General features: G+C 36.1%; 4 protein-coding genes and 1 long non-coding RNA gene across 9 annotated transcripts; 3 read left to right on the top strand and 2 right to left on the bottom strand.

The window, feature by feature from the left end:
• On the top strand, positions 425 to 3,515 carry LOC104777918 (telomere repeat-binding factor 1-like). Of its 4 annotated transcripts, XM_019243928.1 has the most exons (8): positions 425 to 552; positions 969 to 1,154; positions 1,252 to 1,310; positions 1,386 to 1,487; positions 1,888 to 1,972; positions 2,543 to 2,626; positions 2,804 to 3,163; positions 3,263 to 3,515. In XM_019243928.1, the coding sequence occupies exons 2-8, from the start codon at positions 1,005 to 1,007 to the stop codon at positions 3,281 to 3,283; spliced, it is 861 nt and encodes a 286-aa protein (XP_019099473.1). In that variant the 5' UTR covers positions 425 to 552; positions 969 to 1,004; the 3' UTR covers positions 3,284 to 3,515. The 4 variants fall into 4 exon arrangements, with proteins under 4 accessions (XP_019099473.1, XP_010500546.1, XP_010500545.1 ...); XM_010502244.2 differs by having other exon boundaries at positions 425 to 598; positions 1,252 to 1,487; XM_010502243.2 differs by having other exon boundaries at positions 426 to 552; positions 1,252 to 1,487.
• LOC104777917 (mitotic checkpoint protein BUB3.2-like) lies at positions 3,644 to 6,200 on the bottom strand. The gene is made up of 9 exons (XM_010502242.1): positions 6,013 to 6,200; positions 5,770 to 5,900; positions 5,518 to 5,600; positions 4,978 to 5,244; positions 4,773 to 4,848; positions 4,544 to 4,624; positions 4,130 to 4,208; positions 3,937 to 4,037; positions 3,644 to 3,781 (listed from the first exon to the last, which is right to left on the bottom strand). Exons 1-9 carry the CDS (start codon positions 6,124 to 6,126, stop codon positions 3,694 to 3,696), a joined length of 1,020 nt encoding a protein of 339 aa, XP_010500544.1. The 5' UTR covers positions 6,127 to 6,200; the 3' UTR covers positions 3,644 to 3,693.
• Positions 7,018 to 8,463, top strand: LOC104777916. Of its 2 annotated transcripts, XR_766355.2 has the most exons (4): positions 7,018 to 7,261; positions 7,533 to 7,625; positions 7,717 to 7,910; positions 7,998 to 8,463. It is a non-coding gene; the product is annotated as an uncharacterized LOC104777916 (long non-coding RNA). The 2 variants fall into 2 exon arrangements; XR_766354.2 differs by having other exon boundaries at positions 7,027 to 7,625.
• On the top strand, positions 9,455 to 13,140 carry LOC104779257. The gene is made up of 2 exons (XM_019240817.1): positions 9,455 to 10,897; positions 11,599 to 13,140. Exons 1-2 carry the CDS (start codon positions 9,513 to 9,515, stop codon positions 12,731 to 12,733), a joined length of 2,520 nt encoding a protein of 839 aa, XP_019096362.1. The 5' UTR covers positions 9,455 to 9,512; the 3' UTR covers positions 12,734 to 13,140.
• On the bottom strand, positions 12,983 to 17,037 carry LOC104777915 (QWRF motif-containing protein 2-like). Its single transcript, XM_010502241.2, has 6 exons — positions 15,265 to 17,037; positions 14,756 to 14,875; positions 14,065 to 14,181; positions 13,882 to 13,971; positions 13,523 to 13,630; positions 12,983 to 13,405 (listed from the first exon to the last, which is right to left on the bottom strand). Exons 1-6 carry the CDS (start codon positions 16,729 to 16,731, stop codon positions 13,325 to 13,327), a joined length of 1,983 nt encoding a protein of 660 aa, XP_010500543.1. The 5' UTR covers positions 16,732 to 17,037; the 3' UTR covers positions 12,983 to 13,324.

The following is a 19,839-nucleotide window of genomic DNA, read 5'->3' as shown; positions in this document are numbered from 1 at the left end:
TATAAGTTTTTCAGAGAAAATACTATGGAAAAAGGGAAAAAAAATAGCATTTTTGGAAGAAATGATCGTAACTACCACCTCCACCACACAATTTTTTTTTAATTACATCTATCAATTCAAAGGTTTGTATTTTATGTTCAAATTACGTCTAACTCCTCAGCTTTTTTTTATTTCTTATAATCAAAACTAAAATTTTGTAACAAATAAACCAAATTGGTCATGTAAATATATGACTGAACAAGGTGTTACTTTTGGATGAATAAAAAATTAAAATGATTAATCAAAACAATACTACACTTAAGAAGAAAATATTAGTTAGTATATAATTAAATAAGCTTGCTGTAAATTGTAATAAAAAAGGAAACGTGTTTAAAAGGCCGTTTAAAAAACGCGTTTTGAAGCCTAATTGGTGGTCTAAGCGGTTTGCCCCCCATCAGAATTGACGGAGGTCCGTTATCCTTTGTACTCGCAATTAACCCTAACTTTTTTTTCTTCAGGAGAAAGAACGGAAGCGTCTTGAAATCTGAATCCAGAGATAAAAGAACCAAATTGGTATTGCCGAAGATCGATTCTTTCTGATAAAAATCTCATCTTTCTGGTGAATTCATCTGTTTCTTGTTTCTCGATTGTTGGGCATGAGATTAGGTTTCCATTCTCAAAGTTAGGAATTTTTTTTCTAGGGTTTGAGTTCGGCATCTTTCCAGTGATGTGAAGAAGTTTTGGAGTTTGCTATTGCTTCGTAGTTTCTGAGTTACTGCTGCGGTTTAGTTTGATATGTACCTGTTAGGGTTTCCAAGGAACAGAGGATTAGGGTTTTACTGAGATTAGGTGAATCTACTTTTGGAGTCTTACTTTATTAGTTGTGGTTGTGTAAAGAGAATGGTTTGTGGGTTTACAATTGAAGAAACCATTTTTATGGTAGCAATTTTTGTTCTGATTGGTTTCGTGACGTATGGATTTTGTTGCAGAACGGACTTGCTCCGTAGTTGCATTTAGAAACCGGGATGGGTGCTCCTAAGCAGAAATGGACACAAGAAGAAGAATCAGCTTTAAAGTCTGGCGTTATAAAGCATGGACCTGGTAAATGGCGCACAATTCTCAAAGATCCTGAATTTAGCGGAGTCTTGTACCTTCGTTCCAACGTAGATCTTAAGGTCATGATTGTTTCTTATCCTTTGTTTTAACTCCACGATGCTGCTTTGTGTTTGTTTGTGATTTCTGTGTGTGTCTTTATCTGATTTGGGGGAACAGGACAAATGGAGAAACATGAGTGTCATGGCGAATGGATGGGGATCGCGCGAAAAATCTAGGTTAGCAGTTAAACGGACGCTCTCCCTTCCTAGACAGGAAGAGAACTCACTGGCCCTAACCCCTTCTTTGCAAAGTGATGAAGAAATGGTGGATGCAAAGCATTATTCAACTACTGGCTCCTCTGCACTGCAAGTGCAAGTTTCTTCTACTCCTGCTCCAAGGAGACCTAATGTAAGGTTAGAAATATGTCTATTTTGTTTCTTGAATTGAAGAGTAGTTGCTTTGTTGCTTATCTCCGGGTGGTATTTCTGACGTTGGATAAATCTCAAAATGTATGGTTTGCCGTCACTTTTTCTTTTTCTTCTGTGAAGTCGATAAGTGTTGCATCACATTTATGTGACATAGATTTGTTTTCACACCTACTCTAATCTCTGTTTAAATTGTCTTCACTGGTTATCCTCCTCTTTCAGCTTTTTACCGTTAGCATGCGAGCTGTTTGCTCCATCTTATTGATGTTTCTATAATATTTCGATCTTATGATGAGGGTTTAAGTGTGTAAAGTCCCACTTATGTTGATGTTTGTATCATTTGAATCTATTGTTACACACAAATTGTAACTTTTTAAAAACGTTGCAGGTTGGATAGCCTTATAATGGAAGCAATAGCGACCATGAAGGAGCCTGGTGGCTGCAATAAAACAACAATTGGTGCTTACATTGAGGTATTCTTTCTCATTCTTGCATCTTTTTTTCTCATAGAAAATATGTACCGTTAAATTGTTCCTTGCAGTTAAATCGCATCGTCCTACATTTCAATTTGATGATCCTCAGTGGGTTGATAAGTTGTCGACAACTAGCAATTGTGAAGTCATTGCGGATGAAAATCAAAATGTAGCCGTTGGTTGTGTCAATAGAATATATTCTTCAATATAAGCAATGCATGGGATCAGTTTACTGAAAGGCAATGGGTGACATCTTTATCTTCTCCACTCCTGAATGTGCATTGAATATACTGACTCATATTAAGCTGAAATGTCTAGGAATACTTCTGTAATTACTAGAATTATTGTGATGGCATCTACTTATGTCTAGATATATATTGGAATATCATAAGAGTAGATTTTGTATTTATTTCAGAAACATGTTGGACATTACTTTGTTTATCTATTTATTTGATTAAAGCATGGGAAAATTGAACTCTCCATATACACTGATCTTTGTTTAAGTTCCTTGTAAAAGACTGATTTAGAGAATTAACTGTACCCGTGTTCCTTTTATTCGCTTGTGTATAGGATCAATATCATGCTCCACCAGACTTCAAACGGTTGTTGTCTACCAAGCTAAAGTACATGACAGCTTGCGGTAAACTTGTGAAGGTAAAATCCAATACATTTATCTAATGCATTTGCTGCATTGCAGGATCATGTGCATATAATTTTGGTCTATTGAATAGTATGTATGACTTTTTGTTTTTGTCTTTTGAATAGTAGTATGCTTGCTTTATAGTTGTTAGTAGAACAGAAGTCCTATTGATCCGGGTTTCCCTTTTACAGGTTAAGCGCAAGTATAGAATTCCAAACTCCACTCCGTTGTCTTCCCACAAGAAAAAAGGTCCAGGGGTGTTTACAGGAAGGCAGAGGACGTCTTCTTTGCATTCACCCAAAACAGACAGAGATGAAACGACTTTTCAGACAAGGTCACAGGTTGATGCAGAGTTAGCCAGAATGAAGAGTATGAACGTACATGAGGCAGCAGCAGTTGCAGCACAGGCAGTTGCAGAGGCAGAAGCTGCCATGGCAGAGGCTGAGGAAGCTGCAAAGGAAGCAGAGGTAGCAGAAGCGGAAGCAGAAGCAGCCCAAGCTTTCGCTGAAGAAGCTTCAAAGACATTGAAAGGAAGAAACAACTGCAAAGTGGTAAATAATCACCTCCTTTTATTTCAACACATGAAATCTATGACAGAGGAATACTTTGCAAATCTAAAAAAAGCTTGTATTGAAAATGTGATTCGACAGACGAATCCGTGCTTGAGGTGATGGAAAACGAAGAAGAAGAAGAAGCTAAAGGTGAAGAGAGAAAGAGTAGAGAGTGGCCTAGTGTTTGTGTTGATGATCCTCTCGTCTTGGGAAGTCTTTTTAGTAGTAAGCAGTTAGTAGTATGTATGTGTCTGTTCCTTGTTTCTTCACAGTTTACTCACTTTTGTATCCCTCTGTTTGGATTTGTAAACTTTTCAAATTTCCAATTAAGTTTTAGGAATCTTCATGTACATATCAGAGGAGATCTTTTAGTAATTGGACTTTACTCAACCAAAAGGAACATAATCTCAGTTACTAAAGCCATTGTAATGGTCACACACTTTACAGCGAATATAACCTTCGTTGGGCAACCACAGTAGCAACAATACCACACACAAGTCGACTTACTCTTCTCATTCCATTGTTCCCGACTATACCGCACGATTAGGGTATACTTTGGGTTTCGGTTTCACTTCGATTTCATTAACACTTCGAACAAAGATTGTGTCTGGTTCATGCCTGCAAAAGCACAACACTCAGTATCAGTTAAAAGCGAGATCAATCCAAAAGCAAACACAACAATATCTCGAAAATGCTATCCGTAAGTCTAAAGGCATGGAATTCAAAAACTTAAGGTTTTATAACGACAAAAGATTAAAGAGTGAAATTCTTACGGTTTGTCTCCCTCTTCAAACGTGTAACTAGAAGCAACAGCCAGTAATCCACCATCTCGGCTGAATGAAAGCGCCGCAATACTTGTTGGATACTTAGAGTACTGCAAACAAAAAGTAGCATATTGATGCTGTGTCTCACTAACCAAAAAACATTGAAAGATACAAATATCAAAAGCTCTTGTGATTGCTAAACCTGATATAGCCTCTTCTTGTTGTTACCATCCCAAATGTTGACGAAACCATCACAACCTCCGGAAGCAAAAGTGCCATAACTACAATTTATAAACCCTCAGGTTATTAGAAGCGATAGAGTTGGGCGATCGGGACAGATAACTTGAAGTTTCAAATTTTCTACATATGTAGTATCCCAGAACATACTTTTACAGAATTTGTTCTCAAATGAACTAGTAGCATTCACAATACTCTGAACTAGCCCTAAAAAGCCATATATTCTCCACTAGATTTTCATCTTCTCCATCCAAACTAACAAGTTCTGCTCTTTATCTAATAAACTGTAACTTAAGGCCCACTTCTGTGAAAAAACTAATTGATGCAATCAAAATGCTGAAAGGAAACAATCAGGTTTCTTGTTAAGATAAAGACTTACATCGGATGGAAAGCAATCGCATTTACAGGGTAGACAATGTCCTTACCATCCTCTGATTTCCGGTGACATTTGAAAGCATATCTGACATATTCAAATACAGTTAATGAGATTAAAGAAAAATATATGTAAAAGCCATATCTACCAGAAAAAAGATCAGCAAACAAACAAGAAGTCATAGACTACCATAGTTCGTCAAAAAGAGGTAAGAGGAAACACATTAGGGACATACTTTTTAGCTTGAGCAGCCTCTGATAGATCAAAAAACTCCATTGAAACCCTCCCTTCAACAGAGCTAAGAGCATATCCTGTAGAGTATTATTGAAAACAAAAGTGTGTAAGAAGAAATCAAGGCTACTGAGTATACTTGGCACAGAACAAAAGCAAATTTGACTGTTGGAAAAAAATCAGAGAATGGGAAATATCAGCCATTTAACCTGATCCATTGGGATAACAACGAACACATCTTGTCTGGTATTTAAGAGAGGACTCTCTTCTTTGCTCAGGCTGGGACATATATCTGAGGTCATAAATGTTGACGTGCCTTCCTGCTGTTGCCACTACCAAACGATTTCCAACTAAAGAAAGAGAGTTAACACGCTCAGGTTGCTGATATGTACCAATCTGTGTGCGCTCCATCCCACTTGCACCTCTTGGATCCCAACATTTAATCGTTTTATCCCAACTTCCAGTGATCACTTGCCCTATAACATCACGTAAACAAAGTGTTCAAGTAATACTATGATTAGAAAGACCAACATGCTAAAAAAGGATTTCTGAGTTCCAAATAAAATTGCAACGTTGAAGAAAATATATGCCCTCAAGTCTCAACACAAACGCACTATAATAGCTACTCTCAATAAATTTCGTCAACATTAACAATTAACAGAATGAACTTTTATCTAGCCATCAAAAGCATCTAAGTATCAACATGGTAAGCATAGGAATACTCAACACATCATGACCACATTACGAACCTGCAGCATAGGAATACTCAACACATCGCACTGGTTTATCATGAGTCCCTAAGACGTCCTCTTTGCCAGCATTAAAGTCAATTCTGAAGTATAACAAGAGAAACACAATTATTTAAAAATCCACAAAACATTTCCACTTAATCCCCAATTTAGGAATTTTCCTAAACACGATTTCCACTCTCTCTCTCTCTCTCTACATCACAAGTTTCACAATTTCTCAATTAAAATAGTAAGAGAACAAATTAAACATACCTTCTAACTTTATAATCGGCGCAAACACTGAATCCAGAAGAATCATCATGGAAACAGCAATCGAGTACCGCTCCGCCATGTTTGAACTCCCCTCTCAGCAAATCAGCGTTCGCGTCATATAATCTTACACTCTGCGATCCAAAATAATAAAAATCAAAGGATCAGATTAAACACAGATCAGACTTCAAAAGAGTAAATAAGTTCAATGTTTAAGAGAAGAGAGATTAGGGATTTTATACTAACCTTATCCCATGAAGAGACTAGTAAATGATCGCTGCTATTAGAAAATCGAAGATTAGAAATCCCATCTGACGGCGGATTCGAGAGCTCGCGACCAATGGTCGGCACCATAGTCATCCTCAAGAACACGAATTTTTAGGGTTTATGCTTAAGAGAGAGAGAGAGAGAGAGGGAAGGGGAGATTTGAAGAAAATGATTGTTTGAATTTCAAATTCTTTCCCAAATTGAATCTATGATCTGTATACAGTTTTTTGTTGGGCTGTGAATTAGGCCCATTTAATGCACTCGAATGGGCTTTTAAATATGATACATAAGTGTGATTTGCAGGGTCTTGAATATTTACTACATTTTAAGTAGTTTTTGGATTCTGATTCTTTGAAAATCTATTTTTTTACCATTCGAGATTTTCAAAAAATAGATTTTCTTGAATTTAGAGAAACTAGTTTTTGGATGGTTTCTTACAATTTTAAAGAGAAATTAAAAACCATAGTTTGTAGTTTTTGTAAAAAATAATTATTTTCAACGAGAACATTTTTAATTTTTGAGTTTTTGATTTTTTATTTATTAATTTTAAATTCAATAGCAAAAACTAAAAATTAAGAAATTAGAAACCAAAATTCAAAATCTAAAATCTAAAAACCAAAAACCATCTAAAAACTAATTACTTTACTATTTATGACCTAATTTGCAAGAAACGTCAGAAAAGAATGAAAGAGAGAGACTAAAAAGTGAATTCTCTTGGATGATGTGTTTGAGATGAACTAATGACATATGTCAGAGATAGCCTAATCTGGCCACATCACGTCTACAGAAACACGTCGGTATTATAAGAAAAATCTGGTAATTAGAGTATCTCAGAATTTAAGTAGTTGCTTAAGAGTTGCTAAAGTATTATAACAGATAAAATTTAATTTTTTTTGTATGATTTAGTTTATAATTGTTGTTTACCTAATATGTTTTTGGTATGTTTAAACTTGAGTGTGTCAGTTTCTGATAGGGTAGAAGAAAAATAAATATTTTATTTTATTTTTTTTTGTTATTTAATTTTCTCTCTCGTCTCTCTCCCTTGATCCCATCGACTTCCATATCATCTCCGCAGAAAAGACGACGATAGAATTGAAGGTCATTTAGTCGGTGATTCAGTTGGATATTGGATTTGACCGGCGGCATCACATCTCCACCGTAAGAGACACCATCGACAATCTCGAATCATCAATCCGATCGCGATTTGGTTGAACATATCAGATATTTGGTTGCTTTTTCTCTCTCGTCTGTGTTTATATGATTGTTCGCTTAGCTCCGAGTTTCTCTGGATTTGAAATATACGAGTTCGCTGCTCTGGATTTCGTTTTATCTTTCTTATTTGTCCTCTGAGATTTTTGTATGTTTGTTTGTTTCCTGCGTCTTTTTGTACAATTTGACTTTCAATTTTGAGATTGATTTCGTAGAACACTCGCTTTGTAGAATGTGCTGAGATAGCTTAATAAATGTAGCCTGTGATGTTTTATTATTCTAATCTGTAGGTGAAGTTTTCGCTTACTTGTGTTGTGACATTCAGATTTACATGTGCAAGCCAGAGTTGCTTCAGTTTGGTTATTCTGGAATTGATTGATCAGGTTCGTCTAATAGTTGTTTCAGTTCGTTGTCACTGCTTTACTCTTTGTTTGACGAGAGTCTCTGTTAAAAGTGCTCTTACTAATAATGCAGCACGAGAAAGTTGCGAAGATTGGTGAAGGAACTTACGGTGTGGTTTATAAGGCACGAGACAAAGTGACCAATGAGACTATCTATAGCTTTGAAGAAGGTCCGGCTTGAGCAGGAGGATGAAGACGGCGTGCCTAGCACAGCAAATTAGAGAAAATCTCCCTCTTGAAAGAAATGCAGCACAGCAACATTGTCAAGTACGTATGCAGTTGTCGAAAACTAATTCATCATGAATCTGGTGAACAATTAATTTTGGTTGATTTTTTTGTTTTGTTTGTTCACAGGTTGCAGGGTGTAGTGCACAGCGAGAAGCGTTTGTATCTGGTGATTTCTCTAAGGATCTACATCTGATCAAAGTGAGTGCTTAGAAACTTTATGTGCCCAGCTTAATGCAGTCTTTATGTGAAGCACTTTAACCGACCAGAAACTCCTAAAAGTACTGTCTTATTGAGCTATTTGGTTGGTCATGATGTCATACTTCCTCCTGGTCTTTTTAGTACTCAACATAGGCTGATTAGAGCTGTTCATTCACTCTTTGGAGAGACATATCTTTACCAGATTCTCCGTGGAATTCCGTATTGCCACTCTCACAGAATTACTCATGTGGTGCCAAAGAGCTTAATTCTTTGTTCATATGTTTCTGTAATGAAATCTTTCGCATGGGCTTCATATTTGCTTCATTCCTCAAGGGTAAAGAACCACTTACGTATCTGATATATATGTTAATAAAGGACTAAGAAATTTCAGATAGACGGTCGAATAATGTTAGATTCGATATATTCATAATAAGTTTCAGTGCTAGATTCAAATATTCGTAATAATTTACAATTACAAAGAAAAATATTTTTAAGACCTCAACTTTAAAAACCTTTAATGGACCTATGAAATATTAAAGTTTCTTAAGAAGTTCTTAATTTCACTTTTTAAAAAAATTAAGAATAAAATTTGTTTTAAGATACTTTATCACGTACGAGTGTACTGCTTACTAGTCTTCTTCTACTTGCTTATTTCACTAGTAAGTTATATCCCCGAACGAATGGTAGAGAATATGCCATTTGTCCCAGGAACGACGCCACGCCACAACACCCACACCTACAAAGAATCTTCTTCTTTTTAAACAAAATGGTAAAGTTGTTTTTTAAGAAAAAAAAAAAATTACCTTGGCTCCTTTTCCCATTATGTTATTGTTAATGTAGGTAATTGATGGATATATATATTTTTTTTTTTGATAAAATTGAACTTTATCAATTAATGAATTTTACAGGAAAAAAATATGATATTTAATTAAAGAAAAGATAAACCAATGAGACGTGTACGCGTCTGATTCAATGCGTGCCCAACACATAATATACAAGTTTTTTTTTTTTTTTTTGGCAGTGAATAGCATTTAACCTAATAAGTAGTTTTTATTAGGGTTAACTTAACCCTCTTCTTAACAAGTGTCGTTTTTTATTTCTCACTCTCACTATATGGAAATTTTAAAAATTTACTTTTATTTTTTTTACTTTTCCTTTTCTCTCTATATACTAGATTTTACACTAAAAGATTAGAGATTAAGCTAATGGAGAATATCCCGGGATTATATTTTTCCTTTTTTACTAATAACCCCCTATTTCAATTGTTATCATCACAACAGTGAACAAAGAGTTTACCGACTTAAAAACTACAACTAATAGTATTATATGTGTCCACACAGACACATAAACATTATCTTTCTTTTTTGTTAATCACTCCAAAAGTTTCTTAGGGTTTTGATCAAAAAAAAGAAGAAAAAAACTTGTGAAACGTATCGGAGAAGTATGGATCTTAAAACAACGCTTGATCAGTGTCCGCCGTTGAGAAAACTCACCTCTCTGAAACACAGATTCTTACAGCCACTCAATCAAGACGATTTGACAAGTTACGAACGACCAAAGCGAAAGTTTTCTTCTCTTCGTGGTAATGATGACGGCCAAGAAGATCCTTCTTGGAAACGCATACGCTTTAAACTCCGGCCAGAGAAGAAAGACGACGCCGTTTTCGTTGAGTCTCCTAGGTTTAAAAGTAGTCAATTGACGATACGACAGCGTTCTACTAGTGACGACTCTTCTGATACGATGAAACACGGAATCGAAGTAGGAGAAGGGTTTACAAGCGATGCAGTTTTCTATAAGCCGTGGTTTGATAGTTTACGATTGAAACGACAGCGTTTGGGTGAAGATCAAGATCCTTCTTCTTGTTCTCCGTCTGTAGATGACATCGCTGCTCTCACTCTCATCCAGTTTTCCCGTGATGATCGGCAATCTAAAACACAAACCCTAATACCACAACCGCAAACGCAGCCACAGACGCAAACGCAGACGCAGACTCATACAACTCAACAACAGACGCCTGTGAAGTCTGATCTGTTCGAGTGTACCGTATGTGGAAAAGGGTTTACTACGTATCAAGCATTAGGCGGTCACAAGGCTAGCCACAGGGTTAAGCCGCCACAACCGCTTGTTGAAAACGCAGGAGTAGACGCTGGAGATAAAACGCGGACAAAGATGTTGGCCCCTTCTGGGAAGATCCACAAGTGTTCTATATGTCATGTTGTGTTCCCGACGGGACAAGCACTAGGTGGACACAAACGCCGTCACTACGAAGGCGTTCTAGGCGGTCACAAACAGGGTAGTGACGAAGTTGTTCACAAGTTAAGTCCCGATAGTAATGGGAGCAGCCTTGTTACAAAAGTATTGGATCCAGAACAGAGCTTCAGTGTTAGTGAAAACGTTCTTCTCAGTGGTCACAAACGCAATCAGGACGAGGTTGTTCACAAGTTGAGTCTCGATAGTAATGGGATCCTTGTTACGAAAGTGTTGGATCCAGAACTGAGTTTAAGTGTTAGTGAAAACGTTCTTCTCAGTGGTCACAAACGCAGTCAGGACGAGATTGTTCCCAGTGTAGACAAGTGGAGTCTCAGTGATGCGAGTGTTGTTAAAAATTTGGTGAATCTAGAGCTAAGTCTCGGGGGTCAGAAACGTAGTCAGGATGAGGAGGTTGTTCTTGGAGAAAACAAGTGGAGTGCTAGCTGTAATGGGAGTGGTGTAACAAATGTGTCGGAACCAGAGCAGAGCCAAAGAAGATTGATAGATCTTAATAGCCCGCCGTCACCGGAGTTTGATGAATCTGGAGTCAGAGATGTCGAGGAAGCTGAAAGTGCAATCAACTAAGCCTTGTCAAGAAATGTTTTTTTTTTTTCAATTCTACTATTATGATTAAGGGTCTTACTTTGTTGTTATGATTTTTGCACATGTTCATTCGTCCGGTTTATATATTAAACAAATGCATATTATAATGTAGTTTACTAACCAAGATTCTGTGTTGAGTAATTTCAGTTTGCAACATCTTCGAAAACACACAAAAAAAAAAAAAAAAAAAACAGAAACTTAATTGGGCCTTTTAGATTAAAGAAATCTTTAAAAATTGAAACTTTAAAAGAGTCAATTCTTAAAAACAGAGTATGTTAAAATTGTAACGCAAGAAAGCAACTAGTATTTGGGAAAAAGAAAAAAAATAGATTAAAATAAAAGAAAAAAGGAAAAGTCAGTCGGGAGAAAAAGGAAAAGTAGAAAAAAATGTAAAATAATAACTTGACTTTTTTTTATGTAATTTAGGAAAACTACTCCAGTCAAGAAATAGAAATCGAACTTATACCTAAAGATATTCTGAGACCTCCAGCAACAAAAAAACCTAACCGACTATAAAACTAGTATATATATGAGTGATCCGTCAAGAAAACAGTCAGTACTCAATTCTATATCTCTATAATAATAATTCAACTCTGGTTTGTTTGTTTACAAAGTCTCCCAAGTTTTTCGTAGTCACCAAGGAAAAAAAGTAGGGTTTTTTTTTTTAATCTGATAGATATCGGAAGAGAAGAGGTATGGCTATCTCAACGCACTTGAGACAGATCTTAACGAAGGTGAATCAAGTTTCGCCGTCGATGTCTGTGGCCGATATGAAGAAAGAAGTAGAACTTTGGATGCAAGAAAACAAAGACGGTTTACCAGTCGACGACGATATTTTCGTTGAGAGCTTTTTGGGAACGATCGAACGTAATTGTTCTGCAACTGGTGATCAAGATCCGAATTCGGAACGCAGAGTCATAAAAGCGATAGAACACAGATTCTTAGAAGGAGTAGGAGGAAAAGAAGAAGGGTGTGGTTACGACGGCGTTTCGAATGACACGGGTTTGGAAAGTAGTGAGCGGTCTCAAAGACAGCGTTTTGGTGATGATGAAGATTGTTTCTCGGAACAGAGTTCATCCTTCTTGGAAACTAACCCGCGAGAAGAAGAAAGACAAGGAGGGTTCGCTAATAACGACGCTTTCCTTGAGCTTTTGGTGGAAAATATTGAGCGATCAAGACGAGGGCAAAAGCGTTCATCTTCTTCTGATGATGATGATGTTAAAGATCCTTCTTCCTCTTCTTCTCTGTCTGAAGATGAAATCGCTGCTCTCTTTCACAAACGGCATTCACCAACACAACCTCAAACGGAACCCCTACGGAAACCGAAACGGCAGATGCTGCACAAGCCTGATTCGTACAAGTGCAGTGTCTGTGGACAAGAGTTTTCTACATTCCAAGCTTTAGGTGGTCACAAGGCTGGCCACAGGATTAAGCCGCTTCTTGTTGACGCTGGAGAAAAAACGAGGCAAAAGTTGTTGGCACCATCTGGTAAACTCCACAAGTGTTCTATTTGTCATAGAGTGTTTCCCACGGGACAATCCCTCGGTGGACACAAACGCCTTCATTACGAAGGCGCTCTCGGAGGTCATAAAGACAGCATGGACGTGGAGGCCGTTTCCCAAGGAGACAAGTTGAGTCCTGGTGGTAATGTTGGTGTTGTAACACATGTACCTGACCCAAAGCAGAGCTTAGAGGGACTGATAGATACGAACAAAGTGCTGTCGCCAGGAGACGTTGAAAGTGCAAGCGAGCTTCGACAAGAAGAAGGAAGTACCAATGCTAACAGGATTCAGTTTTTTAACTTTTTTTAAACTGTTTACCAATTCTAGATTAGTTTTTTTTTTGTTCTTCTATAAAATTCTGGACTAGGTTACTTTCTGTTATCTCATACCCCTGATGTGGGACTGTTTTCAACTCTTACTAGTGTTATAAAACTTTTTGGAGGTTCCCCACAAAAGCAAAAGGAACAATTAGAGTTGAGGTGAGAGCGTCCTCTTTTTAACAACTAGAAACGAGTAAATGACAAGACATCATAATATGAAAGAACGGCATCAAGTCTAGAACTAGAAAACGGAGACAATCAGTAATTCATCAGATCATACATTACTACATCTTTATATGTACACAAGCCAAAGAACCATTAGAAAAACTTCTGTATATAAAAACTAAGCTTACTTACTTTTAGAGGAATTACCTGCAATCTTAAAAAAAAAAAAAACAAACGTAGAGCTAAAAGAGCAAGAGAGGGAGAGATGATAATCCGCGAATCTCACCTTGATCTTGGTTTGAAAACGATAAGGTCGGGATTCGTGGAAAGAAATGGCCCGTGTTAGCAACTCTGTTCTTGGTGAGTAGTGTAGTCAAAAAGAACAAATCTGTTCTCTTGAGGAAGATCAGTTTTTCTACAGTTGTGAAGTCAAGCTGCTTGTGATTGGTATCCGACTTAGTTGTATTATGTGCGTTTTCATGCTACAATCCGTAACCTGGTAATTGCATTTACACAAATGCAATGTCAGAAATGAGTAGAGACATCGCGAAGTAATCTAAACCCGAAAACAAGAAACCAATTATAAAGAGAGATGAAGATAAAGACCCTTTACCTGCATAGCTGCTACTCTTGATAAGCAATCTTGACATCTTTCAAGCAAAACCTTTTCCTTAGCAGTTACATTCACAGTTTCGACCATTACAGAATTCATCTCATCCACCTAAACGGACATAGATGAGTTTAAACCATAAAAACAAGGGTTGTGATAGAATAACTCGAGATAGGTAACACTTAAGACCCAAAAGGTTCAATAGACTCAAAAGATGTGTTTTAACTTCGGAAAACCATAAAAACAAGGGTTGTGATAGAATAACTCAAGATAGGTAACACTTCAGACCCAAAAGGTTCAATAGACTCAAAAGATGTGTTTTAACTTCGAAAAACCTGAGAGAGACAGAGAATTTATTGTACCTTCAACGTCAGTGAGAATATGGAAGATGACATAGCTTGCATTACATCGACAGCTGAACTAACAGCATGCTTGAGGTCTTGGATATCAACCTAAACAGTTCAAGGAACATATTAACTTTTCTAATAACCTAAAGTTTTTAGATTAAGCAATCATATCAAGGTTTACAACCCAAAATTACTAACCACGGTTTTCCCAACTATTGGTAGACGAAGCGTGCTGGCTTTCAAGGATTCGGTTGCTCCAGACAAAGAACTTGAATGATCTCTATCCAGAAGAGACCATTCTTCTAGGAAACCCATCTACAGTTAAATAAACACAGCAAACACGTTAAGTATTACTAATACAAAAAAAAAAAATATATATATATATATGCATAATCTCTTTATATTTTCTTATCTGCTGCCTCTCCTGTAGGGATTTACTATTACTACAGTTTTCATTTCAAAAATAAATAAAATCTCATGTTTCTTATGATGATTCCTTGTCAAAGATTCAAATACTGTATTGTGGGATGATTCTAAGCAAGTAAGTATACCAACTTCTAAAGGTAGATCTAAGTATACCAACTTCTAAAGATAGATCTAAGTATACCAACTTCTAAAAGTAGATATAAAAATCTACCTACCTACATAAATAGTTAATTAGAGTCCAAATTTATTTGCTAAACACGTTATAGGACAGATACCATTCTACATAATTGAGTTATATCCAAAACTTTATTTTCTTCTTACGGAAAGAAGGAATCACTAAGCTAAATTCCATAGAATAACTGTTATTTCTCAAAATTAGAAGATAAAAGAAAACGTCTGAATTGGGACATTGGCCCTTTTAAAGTAAGAAATTGTAAGAACTTAAAAGAGATGAAATTCTTACCTGTCCCCTCAGAATAGAAGCCAGTTTCAATTTTTGCCTTAGCAAAAGCAACTTGATTCGTTTTAAAGTGACACTGTGCCGTAGTTCCGAGATTGATACCCATGCATTCCATAGGTTTTTCTAGCAAAGAGAAAAAGCAAGAGAGGAAATTTACACTTTGTATTACGCCAGAAACCGCTAGAAATAAAGACTTAGTTATACTTAAAACCATGATCTTGAAAGATAAAAAAAATTATACCCTATTCAGTAAGATTACTCTTTCACTGTATTAGTTCAGTAAGATTAAAAAACTCATGGTTAAGGTTAATCGTCAAATTGTCATATAATATCTGGGATGATGACACCTAGGAGCCTAAATGATGAGTTTCCATAAAAGCTCACTTGTAGCATCAAGATCCTACCTATAGCTGCAGTGGCTAAAAGTATTTACATCCCAGAAGGGACACAAATCCATAACAGTCAAGTTATTGACCCCAAAAGGAAATGAGAAACTCAGAATTAAGCCATACCTCTGCATTCAATCTTTGCACCATAACAGTAGAGTCTGCCCTCGCATTGACAAACCGCCACTGTAGGTATCGGTTATACAGAAGCCTCAACAAATGTGCATCCATAACACGATCTTCCCCAATTTTCCCTCTCCTAATATCAGCAGAGAAACTGAGAATCGAAGGCGTGTTGTTGCGGTTATAAGCGTTCATTTGATCAGAAACTCCATTTCTCACTCGAGAAGGACTAGAAAGTGCCCTAGCTGGAGATGATGTAGTTGTCGCCCAAAGCTTACTTGGTGAGGCAGAGCGAATAGCAGAACCTCTTATAGGGGAAGCCATACCACGAGGAGATGATAAAGGAACAGCATCACTAGAAAACCGTTTCGAAAGACCAAATTTTGATGATATACTACTGGCTTTCAAACCCGGACTAGAGGATAAAGGGGAGCCAGGATCCTGCAACCGCCTTAACCGGCTATTAGTCTCTTGCCAGAACCTAGCAGAAGCCATAATATTGCGAGGCAAGCTCTTAGATTTAGAGATTTCCCCATTAACACCAGAGCCACATTCCTGAACACCATTAGTGCTACCAGAAGAAACACTATCAGTATCAGAAGCAGTGAAGTCGCAGGAGACACTAGACGTCAGACCATTGCTAGGTCTTCTCTGGCTATCATCTCCAGTTTCCAAATATTCATCCCTACCTCCCAAATCTAAACTCAACCTCTCATTAACAGAAACCCTAGGGCTGTCATCAATCATAGAATTATGCAACATTGACCTCCCAACAAACCCAGATCCAAGCTTTCCTCTATCACTGCCACAATCTAAGCTTCTAGAAAGCGAATTCGGCACAACAGATTCAGAATCCCCTCGCCGAGAAGCTCCAGGCCACCGTTGCTGGTCCAGAGGCTTTGAGTTCTCTCTCTGATCTCGAACCGGCGTCGATCTCCGCCGCTCCGGAGTAGGTTTCCGGTGAGAAACAGGCGTGGAAGTAGTCTCTTTCTTTTTACTAATCGGAAGAGAAAAGGCTTCACCTTGAAACGAAACAGACAAACTCCTAGTGGAAGTGATGAGCATCTTCGTAGCCGCCGACATTTCACTACCTACAGCGACCGGAGCCGGAGAAGGTCGACGACGGTCCACGGATTGAGACCGTTTAGGTAACAAAGACGGCGTTTTGACGGAGTTAGAAGCGGAATTCGTGGTAGAGCGAGAGAGTAAAGGCGAGGGAGATGGGTACCGCTTACTTGTTCTGAGCACAGCAGAGGAAGAAGAAGAGGAGGAAGAGGATGTGGTGGTTGTGGTAGTGGTTGTGGTGTTGGAAGAAGCAGAGTGAGAAGGAGAAGGAGATAAGTAGCGAGAAGGGACTTGTTTGCCTCTGGGTCGTCTCTGTACGCCATTGTTGGTAACGGGTTGAGGTTTATCTTGTCGATCTCGAGGTGGGTTTCTTTGTTCAGTGGTTGAAATCGCTGCAGCCACCATTCTCGTCGGAAAAAAACTATTCCTTTTTTATTTTTTTTGTTTCTTCCTTAGTGATCCTCACATTGCATTCAAGAGATTTGTGTGTTCTTCCCCCAAAACACTGACCCCAAAGCTGAAAAATTTCAGAGATTTTTGGGTACCAAATCGAAGAAGGATTTTGGGATTTGNTTTTTTTTTTTTTTTTTTTTTGCTTCACAGCCGAAGGAGACGAGAGAGAGAGAGAGAGAGATGGGGAGATGTGGGGAGAAATTGTAAGTGGGGTTTGTGAATTTGGGGTTTCCTGAGAAACTTTTATTTTTGTTTTTGTTTTTGTTTATGTGTGTGTATGAGAAGAGCTTTCTCCTTAGTATATGTTTATTTTAATATTATTATTTTTTTGCTTTTTTAGAGGTTTACATCAACTTTAAAAGCTTCGTTTTGCCCTAAACTATATGTTTAAATTCTAATTAATCATTTGTTTTGGTTTTGGATGTTTATTCTTTAATCTTCTTTATTTAACCTTTTTTTTTATGGAAGATCAGAAGTTAAATAGTATCGTTTTTGTGGCATTTTCTACTTTCTAATTCCCACAGTAAGATATGATTCTTTTCAAGTTTGAAGCACTTAACAATACTAACCATGATTTTTTGCATTTTTTTTCTTGAAGACAGAAAATGAGAAAAATAAGAAAAATGAACTAACTTTTTTAATATGACAATCGACATGTATGTATTTAGGTAGAATATATAGAAATAATAGCATGAATAATCTATATATATATATATATATATACATGGAGAATCCAATGCAAAATTGAAACTATTATCTGAAAATAGTTATATGAACTCAAAAAGTTTTAGTTTGTTAAGTTTCAGTATTGTCAGAAATCTGTGTGATCTCACATGCCATTAGCTAACTTAACCATAATTAAAAAAAAAACTTGAATTTGAGTAGAGATTTTTCCTCTTCCAGCTATCGTGGTTGTTTTATGGCATAAAATTTTTAAATAATCCATCTATATTTGTTTTAAAAATCCACTTATAATTCGTTATATGTTGCTTATTGATATTTATACATCATGTTGTTGAGATTAATTTAATCATCAAAAACAGTTTATAGAAAATATGGGTTTTATTTATCTTTATGCTTTTTGAAAAGTTGATTTGAATATTTGCATGTGCTCAAATTGATACTTTTCTTAGAATTGTCACTGAGGATTACTTTTGGCTCTCTTTTACTTAAGAGAGCATTTCCTTGGCTTTCAAAGTTTGTTAATTCACCGCTAATATCTTTATCTTAAATCTTAACCGATAAATATATACACAAACTAATACAAGCAAAAATAAAATAAAAAACAAAATTGGAATAAAAAATGAAAATAAGAGAGAGATATAAATAAGTGAATGAATAATGATAATTTACTAATTTCTAGAATATGAACCATGAAAGCTGACAATCAAATACGTCGTCGGCAACTTCGGCATTATCCAATTCTTACGTTTCAAATATAATAACGATTACTCCCCCTCAAATATATATGCCTAATGAGAAATTTGAGTTTATTCTTCTTTACGAAAAAAAACAGTATGTATTTTTACGCATTGGTAGAGACATTGATGTGTACATATTATGATTTAGATCCATATCGAATTCTATATTTTTTTTTAATTAAAAAATCCACTAAAATAAGAAATACGTCTACTCTTGAGTCTTGATTGGTTTGGTCGTCTACGGTCAAGATATAGTCAACTAAATAGAAAAAGATACGGTCAAACTTTTTCTTTAAGGAAGAAACTTTCATACTAGTATGTATGTGTGTGAGAGAGAGAGATAAATAAATAGTAGTAATTCAAACTACAAGCAAAGTGATGTATTGTGCCATTGGTATTAAGGAAATACTAATTGAAAATCAAAGAGATGTAATGTCACTTTTAGCTTCCATTAATATTTTTTCTTGCTTTCGAGTGAGTATTAGTTAGTCCATTTTTAGTCATTTTTGCTTAGAGTCAAAGCTTTCTTAAACAACTCTCTTAATTTATAGATAACCAAAGTTTATTAGAATTTATCTAACGTTCATTTCTCGACATCATATTTACATGCACATATATATGGTGGACTATGTGGTAAACTGGTAATTACGACTATCAAATATTAATAGCTTTTCGTTATATATATGACAATGGTAATTATATTATATTGTAGTAGTATTAAACTTTAAAATCATTTATTCAAAATTTTATCATTATTTCCATATTTTTTGTTTATAACTATTTTTTAATGAATAGAGGCATAATTTCACCCAACATAATTGTTTTGAGGGTTGGAATTACTTTATGATATATATTAATACTATAACAAATGAGTTTATTTTCCCGAAAAGTACTTACCTTAATCGATTCGAAAGCAGAATACGGACGGCAGGCACACCCCCAGAACTCCGGGATTGTGTTCAGCTTGTATACGTGAACGAAGAAGGTTGTGTATATTGTATCAAACTATAAATGTAGTAATCCATATTATATAATCAATCTTACAAGCTAAATTAAAATAAATATTATGGTTAAACCACTAAACCGAAAATGTCGAATAAGGTGAGGGGATGACATCTATTTGATTGTTATTAATTGGAAAAAGGGAAAAAGGCCTTTAAGTTAAGACCCATATATCTCTCTCACACAAACACAAAACACTCTCTAACTACTTTGACAACTTCATTACACTAAAAAAGCAATAGCGTACAGTGCAATGATTTTCTTTTTATTTGCATTGAGTTTTCATTTCTTTTTTTATTTTCTATAACTCACCAAAGCACACTATAAGATTTGAACATAACTTATTAAACGGTGATAGCGATAATACAAATCATTAAACTATATACGTTCTATCAACTTTTTTGTTGAAATCTGGATGAAACAATTTCTCAGGACAAAAGTGACATGCAAGTCTAGTTCTAATCCCTAAAACATAGCGACCAAATGCCAGTAATCGTTTGCAGTTTGTGAGAACTTAATCAAAATATCCAAATTGTAACATTTTTAAAAATTATTTTCATCAATAGACAAGTCAATCCAAATTTAGCAGTTTTTTCTCTCTTTTATTTTAGTTATATTGAAGAGTTTTAAAACCACC

This window comes from Camelina sativa, chromosome 3 (genome assembly GCF_000633955.1).
Source record: "Camelina sativa cultivar DH55 chromosome 3, Cs, whole genome shotgun sequence".
Lineage (NCBI taxonomy): Eukaryota > Viridiplantae > Streptophyta > Magnoliopsida > Brassicales > Brassicaceae > Camelina > Camelina sativa.
Note: the sequence above shows the minus strand (reverse complement) of the source record. Positions and strands in the feature narration are given on the sequence as shown.

What these genes read in the sequence shown, in the direction of transcription:
- LOC104779257 (XM_019240817.1), top strand. Translation starts at nt 9,513, where the DNA reads ATGGATCTTAAAACAACGCTTGATCAGTGTCCGCCGTTGAGAAAACTC. An exon ending in GAGGAAGCTGAAAGTGCAAT is followed by an intron (nt 10,898 to 11,598) that starts CAACTAAGCCTT and finishes TTAATCTGATAG; the next exon opens with ATATCGGAAGAGAAGAGGTA.
- LOC104777915 (XM_010502241.2), bottom strand. Translation starts at nt 16,731, where the DNA reads ATGGTGGCTGCAGCGATTTCAACCACTGAACAAAGAAACCCACCTCGA. An exon ending in CTTCTATTCTGAGGGGACAG is followed by an intron (nt 14,182 to 14,755) that starts GTAAGAATTTCA and finishes ATTTAACTGTAG; the next exon opens with ATGGGTTTCCTAGAAGAATG. An exon ending in CAATAGTTGGGAAAACCGTG is followed by an intron (nt 13,972 to 14,064) that starts GTTAGTAATTTT and finishes TGAACTGTTTAG; the next exon opens with GTTGATATCCAAGACCTCAA.
- LOC104777917 (XM_010502242.1), bottom strand. Translation starts at nt 6,126, where the DNA reads ATGACTATGGTGCCGACCATTGGTCGCGAGCTCTCGAATCCGCCGTCA. An exon ending in TAGTCTCTTCATGGGATAAG is followed by an intron (nt 5,901 to 6,012) that starts GTTAGTATAAAA and finishes TTTGGATCGCAG; the next exon opens with AGTGTAAGATTATATGACGC. An exon ending in TTGTTATCCCAATGGATCAG is followed by an intron (nt 4,849 to 4,977) that starts GTTAAATGGCTG and finishes AATACTCTACAG; the next exon opens with GATATGCTCTTAGCTCTGTT.
- LOC104777918 (XM_010502244.2), top strand. Translation starts at nt 1,005, where the DNA reads ATGGGTGCTCCTAAGCAGAAATGGACACAAGAAGAAGAATCAGCTTTA. An exon ending in CAATTGGTGCTTACATTGAG is followed by an intron (nt 1,973 to 2,542) that starts GTATTCTTTCTC and finishes GCTTGTGTATAG; the next exon opens with GATCAATATCATGCTCCACC. An exon ending in CTTGCGGTAAACTTGTGAAG is followed by an intron (nt 2,627 to 2,803) that starts GTAAAATCCAAT and finishes TCCCTTTTACAG; the next exon opens with GTTAAGCGCAAGTATAGAAT.